The following is a 16,281-nucleotide window of genomic DNA, read 5'->3' as shown; positions in this document are numbered from 1 at the left end:
CTCTTGTTTCAGCAGTGCTATGGCCTGATGTTTCTACTGTTGCTGCAATGTTCCTCTCAAGAAACATCAAGCAGATAGACAAGAAACAGGATTGGTGAGTTCCACTGATGCCCACCTTGTGGTAGAAACAGCTGGGCTTGTCAGAGGAAACAACTTCACTCAAGATAGAACGAAACATGAGGATGTTTGCCAAACAGTGTCTAATTTCAAGTGTTCTCTGTCTTGTACATCTGTTATGTTGAAATCTCCTGCAGGACAAGCTGCTGAACTCATTTGTACCCCATTCCCCACAGAACCTGCTATTTACTAGTTACTCAAAATGTTTGCTGAGTGAAAAGATTCTTGACTCAGAGATGATTCTAGAAAATATATTTAACATACATAGCTGTCTAAAAGATATTTAGATTAGATAAAATATCACTTTCAGATATAAGCTGAAGCATGAAAAAAAGTGACACACCTAAAATAAGACTTCTATATAACTAGTAAGTAGAAAAACACTGGCGGGTTTTTTTTATTATTCTTAATATAGGACAGAATCTGCAGAAATTTTGTGCAAATAAACTAGTAGTCAATTTGGAAAAGGAGTGTGGTTAAATAATTTGCTTAAATACATCACATTTTTGCTTCTAAATTTTATTGTGCATTCTAGATGCTCTTTGAAAAAAAACCTTTAAGTACATGAAATTTGCATTCCCAAACTATATATTCTATATTACCCATATGAGTGAAGAGCAGGCTACAAGTTAAATTCTAGTATCCACCTTCATCTCTGGTTTTGCCCACCACTCACTACCATCCCCCCTACTGCCATTATAGTCTTCAGAATCCTTAGCCTGCTTTAAAATAAAAAACCAAACATGGGAGACCAAACAAATTCCCTACATTCAGGGCCCTCTTTCTGCTTTATGCCTTACTGAAGTCTGGCTTTCAGTCAAAGACCCAAAATCTATTCACTGTGTATATGACTCCTGAGACCTGCAAGTGATTTATTTGGGTCTGTCTCCTCACAAATATTATAATCAGACAAACTAGATTCAAACCCCAACTCCTCTGGCAACATGGCCCATAGTTCATTATTTAGCCTTTCTTATTGTCAGTTTCTTTATGAATAAGTCTCAATCTCATAGGACGTGGTAAGCATGACCATATTACTATGCAACTTTGTCACCCAACCTGCCTCAGCACAGTAATATCTAGACATTATCTACCTACATACCAATGATCTTCCCAGAGATCCCTGTATCTTCTCTTAACCTATTAGCTTCATCCTAGCCTCCCTTCCCTACAGTTACTAATAGTACATTAACCAAGTTATTCTCTCCTAAAGCTCTTCAACTTTCTTAAAATCCAGTTCTGCTGGGTCAGGAGTTTAGCCTAGTGGTAGAGTGCTTGCCTACCACTCACAAAAACCCAGGTTCAATTCCTCGGTACCATATATATATATATACAACAACCAAAAAAAAGCCAGAAGAGGTGCTTGGCTCAAGTGGTTGCTCAGTATATGGAGATGAGAAGCAGGCACTGTCCTTGGGCTTTCTCAAAGCTAGAGAGCTACAACTGCACAGGACTTTGCAAGTATTTGTGTTATTGACTATTCTGTGACACTGTTGTTGGTCTTGAAACCAACAGAACACACTAAATATGATGACATGCCATTTAATTTATGATTGCATTCTAATGAGATTACAGTCTGCCCAGTAAGATCAACTACTGTGGAGAAACTCATATGGAGAAGAATTAAATAAAAATCTCTTATTAATAGCCATTCAAGGGAACTCAACAGTAGACCTCCATCATGGTTAAGTCTTCAGAGATTATTGTCTTAAACAATACCATTAGAACCATGATATTGTTAGCCAGAACCATCTAGCTAAGTAACTCCTAGATGCCTGATTCTCAGAAACTAAGTGATTTTTGTTTTAAGTTACTAAATGTTGGGATAGAGATAGTTACCCAGCAATAAATACTAATAAATGTTCCTTCAAATTACCTTAACTTATATTAATATCTATCTATTCTCTGTCACTATTCCTCACCTATATTACACACCTATTGTGTGGCAGGGTTCTGCTAGACCTGACAAATGTTTCAAAAACCATTCTGTCACCATCATCCTAATTTAAGCCCTCATCATTTCTCATCATATTATTCCAACAGCCTTCCAACAAGGGTTTTTTGCATGAAAAGGACCTATTTCAGGCACAAGGTCAGGAGAATGCTCATTTTATTGTTGTTGTTGGTTACAGGGCTTGAACTCAGAGCCTGGGTGCCATCCTTGAGCCTCTGTGCTCAAGGCTAGCATTCTACCACTTGAGCCACAACACCACTTCTGGTTTATTGAGTGACTAACAGGAGATGAGAGTCTCATGGGGATTTTTCTTCCCAGGCTAGCTTCCAACTGTGATCACTCAGCCCCTTGAGTAGCTAAGATTATAGGTGTGAGACTCAAAATTACTCATCACCAAGGAGACCAAGACAAGAAGGTTGTAAGTTTGAAGTTAGACCAGACAATAAAATGCACAACCTCCAAAGTAAAGAGCAAAATCTGGATGAGAGGCATGGCTCAAGTGGTAGGATGCTAGCTGAGCAAGAAAACTAAATGAGAAAGAGAAAACAGAATGCTTAATTAACTTAATCACATCTGTAAATGTAAGATAGCATACACATAGGTTCCAGACATTAGATGGTAGACATCTGTCATAGTCTATAACTTTCTCTACCAAAGCTTAACTAGCAAAAAATGAAACTAAAGGAAGCAACTAACAAAAGTGATTCAGAATTGAAGGTTACACACACACACACACACACACACACACACACACACACTCTTAAAGAGAACAATATTACATATTAAAGTGATGAGCTGGGCTTCAGATCAAATTTTTCTATTTTTTAGGTGGCTAACTTTCCTAACTCCTTCAGGAACACTAAGTACTCTTACCTGGTATCTTTTCTTCATGAGTATTTTTTGAAAAGCACCAGGTAACTGTGACAAGAAAGCACAAACAGATACACACATATGTTCCTTTTAAAAATTCTGAAAGGTCTGGGGATGAAGTTTGGTAGTAGAACACCTGCTTACCACCTTTGGGCCATAAAACAAAGAAGCAAAAAACAAACAATAACCATAGAACTCCACTGTTTTAAGTCACTTCAAGCCAGTATACCTCAGGAGAGAAAGTAAGACTGCCTAACACATTCTATATCTAAGTAGTTTTTTTAAAAATTTTCCTGTATGTTGTATAAGATTACCACATAAATATTGAAGTACATATGGTAGCCTTAGACTATAAGATTTTTAGTTATCTCTAGTTATCTGGTAAAAGATTTTTTTTAACAAAACCAGCTTTCACACCTGTAATATAGATTCTTCTGGGAAAGTAACTAGAAACATATTTTAAGCAAATGATGATAATAAAAATTAAGGCTCTATTTAACTAAAACATTCTCAGGATTTTAAAGCTTTTGCTCCATGTTCTGAAGTAATTTAAAATTGAATTGCCAATTCTGACCTACAACAATATTACAGATTTGATTCAGAACATTTTCAGTTAATATAGAAGGAAAAGATCTAATGCAATTTTATTTCAAACCTATAATTGTAGGGTGGGGTATGTGGTTGGCACTTAAACAAGTCTTTCTGACCCCACAAACTCTTCCACCCCTCTCATCAAAGGGTGTTTAAGGAAATGATTATAGTTACCCTCATGTGACAGTGTTTAGGGTGGTTTAAGTCACAGAGGTCCATGATAGCAGCTGACAAGCTAAAGCAAGGGCTCGGTAAACAGCAGATACAAAATCTGCTTCTGTTTTTACATAGTTGATCCTCTTTATTTGAAAACTCCATATTTATGAATTTACCTTCTTGATAAAATGTGTACATAACCCCCAAAGCTAAAAGTATGTTGGCTAAAGCAGGCAGACAGGTATTATGGTACTCTTGACTGTGATTTCAGTGGTAATGCACCAGTAGTAATTTTTTTTTTTTTTTGCCAGTCCTGGGCTTGAGCTCAGGGCCTGAGCCCTGTCCTTGGACTTTCTCAAGGCTAGAGCTCTACCACTTGAGCCTCAGCACCACTTCTGGCTTTTTTCTATGTATGTGGTACCGAGGAATCGAACCCGGGTCTTCATGCATGCTAGGCAAGCACTTTAACCACTAGGCCAAACTCCCGGCCCATCCAGTAGTAATTATTAAACGAAGTATTACAAACAGAAGCACACAACATGTTGATGAACAGGTTGTGGTAGGCCTAGACTGCATCCCGGAACATGGAATGAACTTCTGTGAATGGGAATGGACTCTAGTTATTACTAAACCTCTACTTTTAATTGTTATAGTCCCTAACAATGAAAAACACAACTCCATCAGAAAAGGAAAATACAGAAAATAAGCTAAGCATGAATGTTAGAGAATACATCAGCAGAAGGCTAAGAGTGGAAAGTCTAAGGGTGTAAAGGACTTGCCTCTCTTTCATTTGGCCTTTGTAATTATTCTGTAAGGTAGGCTTTGTTGTTCTTCCTAGTTGAGTACACGGAGGTTAAAACGTTTATCATAGGTCAGAGAGTAGTCAGTGGTGAAAATGAGACTCAGGAGAACGCCTTTGGCCATCTGAGGGGCACTGCTGCATCATTCCATTGAGCTTTGTGAATGTGGCTCTCAATTGCTCATCTGTACGCACCACACACATACTAACGCCCAGGTTTCAGAAGACCAAGATTTCCCTTCACCCTTCTACCTTCCCCTACCCCACCCAGCCAAATAAATTCCCAAAGTTTTAACCAAGAATATATCAACTGAGGCATCAAAACTCTAATTAGAAAGTATGTGCAAAGGGACCAGTGTTTGGCCTAGTGGTAGAGTGCTGGCCTCTCATGCACGAAGACCAGGGTTCAATTCCTTGGTACCACAAACATGGGGTGGGGGTGGGGAAGTATGTACAAAGTGCTATGCTAGCATAGTTATTTACTGAAGAAAAATAGATATATAATTTTTACCCCAAATTATCAAAATAGAGTAAGTTAGTCATAGGCATGCACTTAGCATTCATTACTTACTCCATTGATAGATATGCTATACTATGTGATTAATATATTTCCATTTCATTTTCTCATCTATTGAAAAATCAGAAAAAAATAGAAATAGTAAATTACAAGGAATAAAGCAATAGTACCTAGCACAATGTGTTTCGTCTTCTAAATACTGAAGATTTTCTAAACACATCGACCTCTATGTTCTCTTCTCGTTACAACTATCTTCTTTTATCTCTCAGAACACATGATTGAACACACATATACTCACACTCACACAATTCCCTTCACAAATTAAAAAATATGTTTCACTAGGCAAAGCATCTAAGGATAAAACTATCTAGTATTTTGATCATGAAAATTTTTTTGAAGGAAATGAGATTCGGTAGAATATGCCTAAGGAAGAAGAACAGAATAAGAAATGCAAATACAGGTTGTGTATCTCTAATTCAAAAAGGCAAACTGCTCCCAAACCTGAGACACTTGGAGTATGATGCCAAATGGAAAAATCCTCCCACACCCGACCTCAGGTGACAGGTCATGGTCAATATGCAGATGCACCAAAAAAAAGTCTAAAATTTCCTTTAGACTATGTTTGTGGGTGCATATAAACATAAGTGAATTTTGTGTTCAGATATGAATCCAATCAGATATGGCTATCTCAAAATGCATATGCAAATACACAAGAATGAGATATTTCTGGTCTCCAGCATTTCAGATATTCTCAACTTATACCTGTGATCACATGAACATACATTCACTAGAATAAATTTGCTCTAGTGAAAAGGCCAGTGTCTAAAATTGGCGTATTCAAATTGTGCATGCCATTTTATAAGAAAAGGAGGCATGGCAAATAAAAAAAAATCAACAAAATTAACTCAGGAATAATTCAGCATTTGTAAGTTTGGCTTAACAGGGTTAGTTAAATCACTGGCCTAACTGACTCCATTTTGTCCTCTCTAGCTCTATTTCTGCCTCTATAGTTTTTCTTCAGTGCCACTCTGTCCTGCAGTTACGTTGAACTCCAGGAAGAACAAGAAGGATGGGTACATACCTTAGGACAAAAGTTGAAATTAACCAAACAATGACTTTCTTATCATGCTCAGGCTCACCTGCCCAAGCCTGAGATAATGTTCAGCAGGACCAAGATTTTGACCCATAACTGCCTAATTCTGTTGTCTCTTACCCCTGTCCAATTCTTTCTCTACTTACACTTAAAGCTAAAGCAGCATCTTAAGGACAGTCTTGAGATCCCTTTATCTGCCCTCCCAACATAACCACATTTGACTCAATCTCTTGCTTCTGCAATTAAGCTTTATGCATTTCTTAAATGGCTTTTGTCACCTCCAGTGACATTCTTATAAACTGGGCCTAATTTAATGTACACATACTAATGGTCACAGTAATAATCCAGAGATAAAAAGGAATTCTAGAAGTATTTATGAATAATTTATTTAAGCCAGGGACCAGTGGAGCTGTGGTTCAAGAACACTAGCTTTGAGCAAAAGTAGCTCAGCTACAGTTTGAATGTCTTTCCCAATTTCAAGGCCCAAACTGACAGACACACACAGTGTTTAAAGTGAATACATTATACTAGAAGATGAGAAATTATTAATTCAGTTTGCTAAAGTAATTTATTTTCTAATAATTTAGTATAAATAGGAAAAGCTATGTTAATAGTTTATTAAAACTACCAGCTGTATTTATAACTTAAATATTAGTATCATATGAACAAAATATTTACTTTCAAATCTTTCTAGACTTTAATACAGAAATGGTGAATATAAATGAGATGTACAGATTAGCAATTCTAAAAATCAGGAGGAATATCATTTGGGGGGTAGGTCATGGGGCTTGAACTCTAGACCTGGGTACTATCCCTGAGTACTTCAGCTCAAGGTTACCACCCTACCCCTTGAGCTACAGCCCCACTTCCCCTTTTCTAGTGGTTAATTGGAGATGAGTCTCCTGGTATTTATATAGTATGACACTAAATGAAAGGACCTCCAGGATATAGAAACAAAAGCCATATAATGGGTGATTGTTGTCCTTAATATACTGTTATTTCTCATCTCTTTTGCTGTCCCTTGGTTATCTCATATTGTTACAGTATTTTACCTTTTTATCTAATATACTGTATATATGCTTATTTGGTTATTTGAAATTGGGTCGGGAAGGGGGGAAAACAAGATGAGGGGCGGGAGTGGGGAGGGGGAAATAGGGACCAAGACATGAGAAGTAATGCACCTTCTATCTGTTTAATATAATATAACCCTTCTATTAATTACAATAAAATATATGAAAAAAAGAGTCTCCTGGTCTTTAGTGCCCAGGCTGGCTTTGAATCGCTATCCTCAGAGTAGCTAGGATTACAGGCGTGAGCCACCATGCCCAGCAGAATACCATCTCTTTTAGAGTAGATAAAGTAGCACACAGAAGCTGAGTCTAATATATCCAAATCCTGTGTATTGCTCTTGACAACTAAGTCCTTGTTTTCCCATCACATTCCTGTGGGACATTTAACCTCCATACCATTTTAGAAGATACTGGCAACTCTGAGAGACAGACAGAGAGAGAGAGACAAAGAGACAGCCAGGGAGAGAGAGAAATTAAAAGGACAAGTTTTCCAACCTGCTACCTTCCCGAATTGCTTCTAAGAACCAACACAAGAAAGCAAATACTCAAAAAGACAAATTACACCAAGCACAGCAGTTTCTTTCCTTTTGCTTTTCTTTCTTTCTTTTTTTTTTTTTTTTTGGTCATTTGTAAGGCCTGAATTCAGGGCCTAGGCATTGTCCCTGGGCAGTTTTGTTCAAGGCTGGCATTTACCACTTTGAACCACAGTGCCACTTCTAGATTTCTGGTGGTTAAAGTCTCACAGACTTTTCTCCCAGTCTGGCTTTGAACCACAAGCCTCAGATCTTGGCCTCCTGAATAGCAAGGAATACAGGTGTGAGCCACCAGCCTGCAGCTAGGCATGACAGTTTCTAAATCAATATAATTATATATATATTTAAACTGGCACTACTAAAGCTGCTAATAAAAACATGGAAATATTATGACATTTATCTAAGAACACATTGGGGGAAAAAGGGGGAAAGTCGACTGCAAAATGTGAAATCTTTAAATGCAGAAAATTTCTATGGTGAAGTGGAAAGCACATTAGTTTCAAAGTGACAACAATGACAACAAAAATCTGTGATTCCGATCAGTAAAATATGGTTCAAACAGGGGAAAAACCAATAGTTCTATGAAATCTTAGTGAGTAGCTGTTATCTGGAAGAAGGTATACAGAGAACAGAGTCCTGCCAATATAGCTGCCTGACAAATCCAGAGACCTGGGTTTGAGTCCAGGTTCTGGCAGTGACAGGTTATATATAATCATGAAATAGCTTTTAAGTCCTCAGCTTTTGTGCTTATGAGATGATTAAGCTGGTTAGAATCTAAGAGTTATATCGACTGTCCCCTTGTTCACACCAAAAGAAGTCCTTTTTGGAGATCCTAGACTATTAATTAACCCAATATCATACTTTTGTGTCCATTAGTGAAATACCAGAACTGAATCTAAACCACTCAGCTATGACCAAGCCACTGCACAAGAGAATGACAAAGGTGCAAAGTAGGGAAAGGACACTGTACTCAGTGTGTGCCAGATCTGAACTCAAACACCACCAAATGCTTCCCTAGGCTACATCCAACCTCAGCTGGCACCCACCTGGCGGGCAGAGCTGAGCAGTGTGGAGCACCAGAGGCTGGGCCAGCAGACCAGCCAATTCTCCGAGAGTCAGTTTTACTTAGTGGAATGAAAGCAGAATTTGTTCTGGTGTTACATCAACACAGTCTGGTTTGAGAGACAGTATCACACGATTGACCTTAAGACTTTTAGAAATATCTGCTAAGAATATAGTTGATCAATTCACTTATCTAAGTAAGGCCATAAATTGAGTACTAAGAAGACTTAATGATGCTAAGCACAGAGAATAAAACTACTTTCTACATTTTAGACACTCATCCTAGTTACAACTAAGGTGAGTGTGGGCTGAGCTGTATGAAAAGTGTATCTGGTGAAGAGACATTTGATAAGAAGCTAACTTGAGCTGGTTATTAACAAAGAAGTTTCTACTGAGAACCAACGAACATTTTTAAAAAGAATATTCCAAAGAAGGTACCAGCACCTGCTTTAAAATTTCAAAACAGCAGGGCACCTATAATCCTAACTATTCAGGAAGCTGAGATCTGAGGATCATGATGGTTTGAAGCCATACAGGGAAAACAAATTAAAAGAGGCTGTTAGTTCAATTAATCAGCAAAAAATGGGAAGTGGAGGTGTGGCTCAAGTGGAGGAGTACCAACCTTGAGCAAAAACAATGAAGAGACAGTACTCAGGCCATGAGTTCAAGTCCAAGTACCAGTACACACACACACACACATACACACACACCCCTCTAACACTAGTACGATGTGTTTGAGGAGATTACAGGATGAATTTTGGAGATTTCTTGAGGGAGAGTTATGATAACAAGGACTTAGCTGGGGAAGGGTGAAGGAGGCCTACTCACAGTAAAGGCTGGGGGAAAATATAGTGAGGAGTGGACAGAAGCTTTGAGGGGACCATTTGTGAGGTACTTTGAAGACCTGGCACTTGATTTACTTTGGAAAAATCTGAAGGACAAAAAGCTAGATGAAGATACCTATGAGAACAGGAGAGATGGTTGAACTGAGACCACTGCAAAAATTTGTGTGAAGAATGATGGGTCCCATGGACTAGATGTGAGCCCTTTGGGAGAGACACAGACTAGAATACAGTCATCTTTCCCTGTCCTTCCATACAGAGATCAGAGACCAGGCCTGGCAAGACAAAGGAGGAAGAACACATAAGTTAGGTCAGATTATTGGCTCCCATCCTTACAAGAGGCAGAGCTATCGGGTCAGTACAGGGTAAAGGAGAAGCTTCATTTTTAACTTAAGCCTGGGCTATAATCCCAGCATTTGGAAAACAGAGGCATAAAGAACAGGGTTTGACACTTGGCCAGGTGTATCAGCATACCCATTATTCTAGTTACATGGAAGGCTAGAGGAATCCCTGAGGCCACACTAAGCTAAAAGCTGAAGACCATGTCTGAAATAGCTGAAAAGAGAACTACAAGCATAGAAAAAAAACAGGGTTGTGGCTCAAGTGGTAGAGCGGTTGTCTTAACCCTACCATCATCTCCATGAGGAGGAAAGGAGAGCATGATTATTTAAAGAAGAGGAGTGATTTTAAAATATATCACCTACATTTTACTTAAGCTTTGTAACTATACTATGTATGTATTCTCAGCAAAGACCCTACTATGGTCTGCTGCAAATCTATCTTTCAAACAGCCATAATTATCCTTTCCAAAGTCCAGAACTGAGCTGAGTTTGGAGACTTGTTCGAGGGCACATTACTACTAAGTTCTGGAGTGGGATTTTAACTCAAGAGGCTGTGTCAGGTTCCCAAGAGCAGTTCAGTAATTATACTGCTGTATAATGCTGCTTCTACTGACACTTGTCCAAAAGAAGCAAGATCCTAGTTTAATCCTGATAGTTATAATCTCTAATTTTGAAATATAAGCCATTATCAAGTCTCAACTATAGCTCTATTCACCATTAGTAAACTTTTCATGAGTGAAAAGGTTGATAGCAGATAACAGAGTTTTCAACATACTCAATTCAAGACATCCTGCTTATGGCACTGTGTATACAGTATTGGACTGTTAAATTTAGTCATCTCTTATGTTTTCACAGAAACTAAAGGGGGCTGCCTGCAAAAGAGTCCTGTTATTACAGTGTTTCATTCTTAGGCTTCATTGTAGTAAATATAAACTCAAAAGATAGGGATGAGGTAGCCCTAGGTGTTCCATTAAATCTTAATCATTGTCTCTTACCTGGCATAATTTTAACACCTCTGCCTCACCCGGCCCTGACTCAGGAATATCTGGCAATTTCCACAGATAGGTTAACTGACACTCCTGATTACTGGACACAGGGCATGCAGCTGGAGACCACTAAGGAGTGCACAGATATTACCAAATACCCTATAATGTGCAGGAGAGCCCATTGTGGATACTCTACTGTTGATGTTTATAGACTGGAGAATTCTCTACACGGAGTAACCAGAGAAGATGGGATTACATGTCTGAAATTCTCAGTTGTGGGTGGGGTAATGAGTGTTTAGAAACTGTAACTACAAACACTCATTGGGGTCCAAGTAACACTCAGTGGTGATTAGGGCCAGTCATTCAGCAGTGATGGGCCATGGTACAGGGCCAGTGTGTTTAGGCTTGTGGAGAGTGGTGAAAATGGAAAAAGAAAAAGTCTTATCTGCCTCTATCAATGGACAACCTTACCCTAACTTGCTTCTTCTGATAAAAGCACAGGAAATTTAAAAGTGTGTGGCAAGGAAAAAAAGTTTCCTGAAGAGAAATAGGTTTTATTAAACTCTATCCAGTCCCAGGACCAATTTATTGAGTGTTTCTATTACTTACAGAGGGCTTCAAAGGGTTACAATCTAAGAACAATGGATGACTCAGAGGGAATAAAGAAAAACCAGAATAAATATTTATGTGCTTGCTTCATGCTGGACATCAATCAGTATTCTGAAGATCAAATGCCAGTGCAGGAGGCCTGGCTTCACCCCTCACCCACACTGATGACACAGTTATCAGATCTTTCAGTCATTACTTTCTCTAAATCTGAGGACATTCTGTTATGAAAGAGTAAAAACCAGAACCTCTTAGCAACCTCTGAAGTGGTGTTCACAAACAATTAAAAAACAACAAACCAAAACAAGTTAGAAAATTCTTTTCTTTCTTGCTTTTGTGTGTGTGTGTGTCCATACTGGGGCTTAAACTCTTGGCCTTGTGTTCTGCTTGGCTTTTTCACTCAAAGCTGGTGCTCTATATACCTGAACCACACCTGCACTTCCAGGTTTTTGCTGTTTAACTGGACCAAGTGATACGTTGAATTAAAACCATTTTGTAGAACTACTTAAGAACAATAAAAGATTAAAATTAAAATATGAGGGCCGGAGTTTGACCTAGTGGTAGAGTGTTTGACTAGCATGCACGAAGACTCGGGTTCAATTCCCTGGTACCACATACATAGAAAAAAAAAAAAAGCTGGAAACGGTGCTGAGGCTCAAGTGGTAGAGCTCTAGCCTTGAGAAAGTCCAAGGATAGTGCTCAGGCTCTGAGCTCAAGCCCAGAACTGGCACAAAAAAAAAAAAATAGGAGATAGGTGTCTGACAGACTTTTCTGCCAAGGATAGCTTCAAATGGTGGTTGATTCTTAGATTTAAGCCTCCTGAGTAACTAGGATTACAGGCCTGGGCCACCAGCAGGAGGGTTGTTTTTGTTGTTATTGTCTGTCTCTTAAGGGTTCCCAATAACACTTCTTCACTAAAAGCTGCTTCTTACCCTCTTCTCACCACCTTTTCCTTCCCATTTCCTTGCCTTTCTCTCTTCCAATTCCAGTACCTTCATGGAACTCTCAAAAAAGACCATAACACACACACATACATACACACACACACACAATTCAGGAGTTGGTTCAAATTTCAGAGGTGACCCAGCACTAAACCCCTGCAACATCCCACCACCTCTGCTCAGGTGCCAGCACCAAGAGTAGAGTGGTTGTCACCTCTCCCTTCCAGACATCACAAATGACTTCTCACTTAGGGAGGACTGCAAAACCATGCCTAAGAGCCAAATGGAACTGTATCATCAATCGGAACTGCTTTGGCTTTACAGAAACCAAATCTTCCTTACAATCACCACCAACCAAATTAGAAGAAGAAAAAGAAGAAGAAGAAAAAAAACTCTGTTACTATCCTGCAACTACAGTTGGATAAATCCTCAGGGTTTCAGCTCTTCCATTATCTTTTGGTACCTAAATGCACACACAGTGTGATTCATCCTCAAAGCCATACTTTATATTTATATATATATATATATTGGTGTGGATCAGGAATGACTCATTAAACACCCCCAAAACTGCACGCCAGGAATGCTTTACCCTCCCACATTCCTCAGCGTAGTCTCAAGAAAGTTTATCCTCCCTCTATAACTAACCATGTGGATCCAATAACAGACTGATTAATTCCAAGCATTCTGGGTCGCACAGGTAAAACTGTACTGTGTATTTCCTAGGGTACTGGAGTGCAGTGGCAAAATGCTGGGGAAATGGTCAAGTGGATGAACTGCAGTACAACAGGGAAAGTGAATCCACGTCGCCGGGCCTGGCTCAGTCTGGAGGGGCTGGGGGTGTATGGGGGGCGGGGAGCGTCTCGAGGCTGCGGCTTCCCCAGGAGCCCGCGGCGCCCCCGCCCCCGGGGCCCGGCACAGGTGCGCCCCGCGCCGCGCGCCCCGCTTACCTTGGTGAGCTGCGCGATCTTCTTGCTCATCTTCAGGTGCATGTCCTGGCTGTAGTCCATGCAGTGTCCGGCCAGCTGCGCGGCGGCCGGCGTGGGCGCGAATTTGGCCGCCCCGGTGGCCGCCCCGCCGCCGTAATAGTGCTGCTGCCAGCTCATGCCCGGGGTCGCCATCTTCCCGACAGACCCCAGCCGGGCCACCTGTGCCCTCGCACGGGAGGAGGCCCGTGTGACAACGGTGTCTGGGAGGCTAGAGCCCGCTTGGCCGCTTTCCGACCAGACACCCCGCGTCCGTCAGCCTCGGCCCCACGCGCGTCGCCCCTCGCCAGCCCCGGGTCACCACCCCTTTCCTCCTTCCAGAGACGGGGCGGCCCGCACCCCGCTCTCCCTCCCCCCCCAGCCACTCGCACAGGGCGACACCCGCGCTGGGCGCACCCCCGGGTCTGACGGCCGCTGCTCCTGGGGGTCGGGTCCACGGCCGCCCGCTGTTCAGCCCGCGCCGGACGCGGACGGGGTGGGCAGTGCGGCTCCTCGGGTCCCTCTCGCAGCTGGTACCCGGGACTCTGTGAGACGGCCGCCGCCGCTGCCGCCGCCGCCGCCGGGGCTGCGGAGGGAGGAGGAGACGGGGCGGGCTGCAGAGGAGGAAGGCGGGGACATGGAGGAGGACGCGAGAGCGCGGAGACACCGTTACCAGGGCGCGCGGTCCGAGGAGCGCGCAACGCGCGCGCGCGCGCGGACGGCGACGTCATTTCCCCGAAGCCAAGCTCCGCCCCGCGCCGCCTGCCCCGCCTCCCCCACTCCTCCAACCCCCCCCCCCCCCCCCCCCGACTACCGCCGCTCCGGGGCGGCGCTGCGGGGTGCGTCCAGCGGAGGGCGCACGGGGGCCGCGCAGCCCTGCGCATCCTCTCCGGAGAAGAGCGCTGAACCGTCAGGGTGCGGTGCGCCTCGTTTCAGTAAAAATAAAAATAAATCGACCAGTGATGGTGATCACCTCCCGCTCCACAGTGCCCTTCCACGGGCCTCCTCGCACGTGCGAGGCCCCGATAAGTGGCACGCGCTCACACCCACCCGGCCCAGGGATAGCAGTGCAGCAGGATTTACGGGTGGCCCTTGTCGTGATCCTTCCTTCCATTCTCTCACAGATAACGTTCATGCTCCTGTCTGGGGCGCACATGGAGGTGCTAGACCGCTGTTGCCCATTCCATACCTGGTTGTGTAGGTAGAAAGGATAATGGGAAAGTGCCAGAATCTCCATATTCTACACTTGCTTGTGCCATGCCTTCTTCTTCATCTGTGAGACAGGGACATGGGACTAAGTGACCCTGAGCCTTTCTTCTATTTCTTAGGTATTACACGTGGAATTATTTTACATTTTAGGACAAAGGGTGTGTGTGTGAATAAACACCATATTGCTTGTTCTTCAACCTTGTCTTCCACTTCCTAACACATTCAAAGCATGGTGCACAAAATAAGTCTAAATATGGTTGTAGATTTCTTTGGGTTTGATTCATTTCCTTTATTAAAGGCTTGGTGAACGATTTTCAATAAGAATTCTTTTCCAGTCACCCGTTTACTATTTTTTTCTTCACCATTATTAATTTTTTCTCCTTTATTAACAATACCAACCTTGTCTATAAATGCCATAGCTGGATAGAAGCCAGTTGGTTTGTGTTATGGATTTGGGACTGGAGCAAATAGTTTATTTGGCAGATGATCTCGACAAGCCCACGGGTGAACGGCATACCGAGGAATGGCCTTAAATAATATATTGCTGAGTTGATCATCATTAAGGTCCACTGGAACGCAGTTCTGAGAGACACTCTTCGAAGAACCCTGTAGAATGCAATCCCTTGAGCGGAGTGAAAGCACAGTTACCCACTGACTTTCATCACTGGTTTGGTGGACGGTGGCTTCCGGGGAAAATGAATTCCCAGGACACACATCTAGTGTGGGCTCAGTGAATTTGGGGGGCCTTTGGAGATAGCGGTGCGTTGGGAAAGCAGAACTGCAACTGGAGCAAAGGAAAACTATAGGGTGGTGGAACTGTCCAGCACCCGTGCTGCTGAAACACTAAGTGGCATAGAACACCAAAAGGGTCTCTTCCAGTCTAGCCCTTAAACATTTTTCTGGTGACAGAACATTTTTATAAAATCCACTCTGTCGCTAAATTTTTAATGTGATGTCCAGCTGCAGACTCCAGAAAGTACTTAAGATAAAGTACAGCAAACATGAACTGTTTCGCCCCCAAGGGCTTCCACCTTCAAATTCCTTCAACCGTGATGAATACTTAGTTGATAAAAGTTATTTTCTTGAGGTATCCAAGCTATTGGTGAGCTCAACTGTGTCAGGCTGATATCACTATTAAAGATGAACAGGCCTCAGAGATGGCTATTAGGCCCCCAACACATATCCACATCATTTTTTCTATTTTAGCTCCCTAACAAATCAGCTAAACAAGAACATATATATGTGTATGCATATATATGTGTGTATGTATATATGTATACACACACATACACATATATATGTGTGTGCATGTATGTATTCCTGAAACCAGGCTCTGAAATAAGAAACAATCCATATGTTTACAAGGCTGAATTAGGAAAGATCCTAGCAATAGGATTTGATGATATCAAGTAGGTTTTTTAAACCTAATGATATTGGGAGAAGAACTATGAGAAAATGGTTTGTTGGTATGGCATGCATGTGTGTGTATACATAGCCTTCCATTTTACTTTATATATATATATATATATTTCTTGCATTAGCCTAATTCTTCCTCTACATGCCAAGCATTCTGTGCCATGCTCCACATTACAGTCTTTAAAAAAAATTTTTTATTGTAATGTATGGAGGAGT

General features: G+C 41.6%; 1 protein-coding gene across 6 annotated transcripts in view; it reads right to left on the bottom strand.

Annotated features, from left to right (window-relative positions):
• The window catches only part of Fam184a (family with sequence similarity 184 member A), a 92,750-nt gene extending 78,967 nt beyond the window's left edge, over positions 1 to 13,783 (bottom strand). For all 6 annotated transcript variants that reach the window (XR_016536477.1, XM_090338210.1, XM_090338212.1 and 3 more), the window contains exon 1: positions 13,426 to 13,783. Coding sequence is in view for 5 of the 6 variants with exons in the window: in XM_090338210.1 (XP_090194336.1) it covers positions 13,426 to 13,596 (171 nt within the window). In the remaining variant the exon portion in view is untranslated. The remainder of the gene's footprint in view (positions 1 to 13,425) is intronic.
• Positions 13,784 to 16,281: the final 2,498 nt, after the last annotated feature.

This window comes from Megascapheus bottae, chromosome 8 (genome assembly GCF_031878675.1).
Source record: "Megascapheus bottae isolate mThoBot1 chromosome 8, mThoBot2.hap1, whole genome shotgun sequence".
Classification (NCBI taxonomy): domain Eukaryota; kingdom Metazoa; phylum Chordata; class Mammalia; order Rodentia; family Geomyidae; genus Megascapheus; species Megascapheus bottae.
This window is presented reverse-complemented; position numbering and strand designations above follow the sequence as displayed.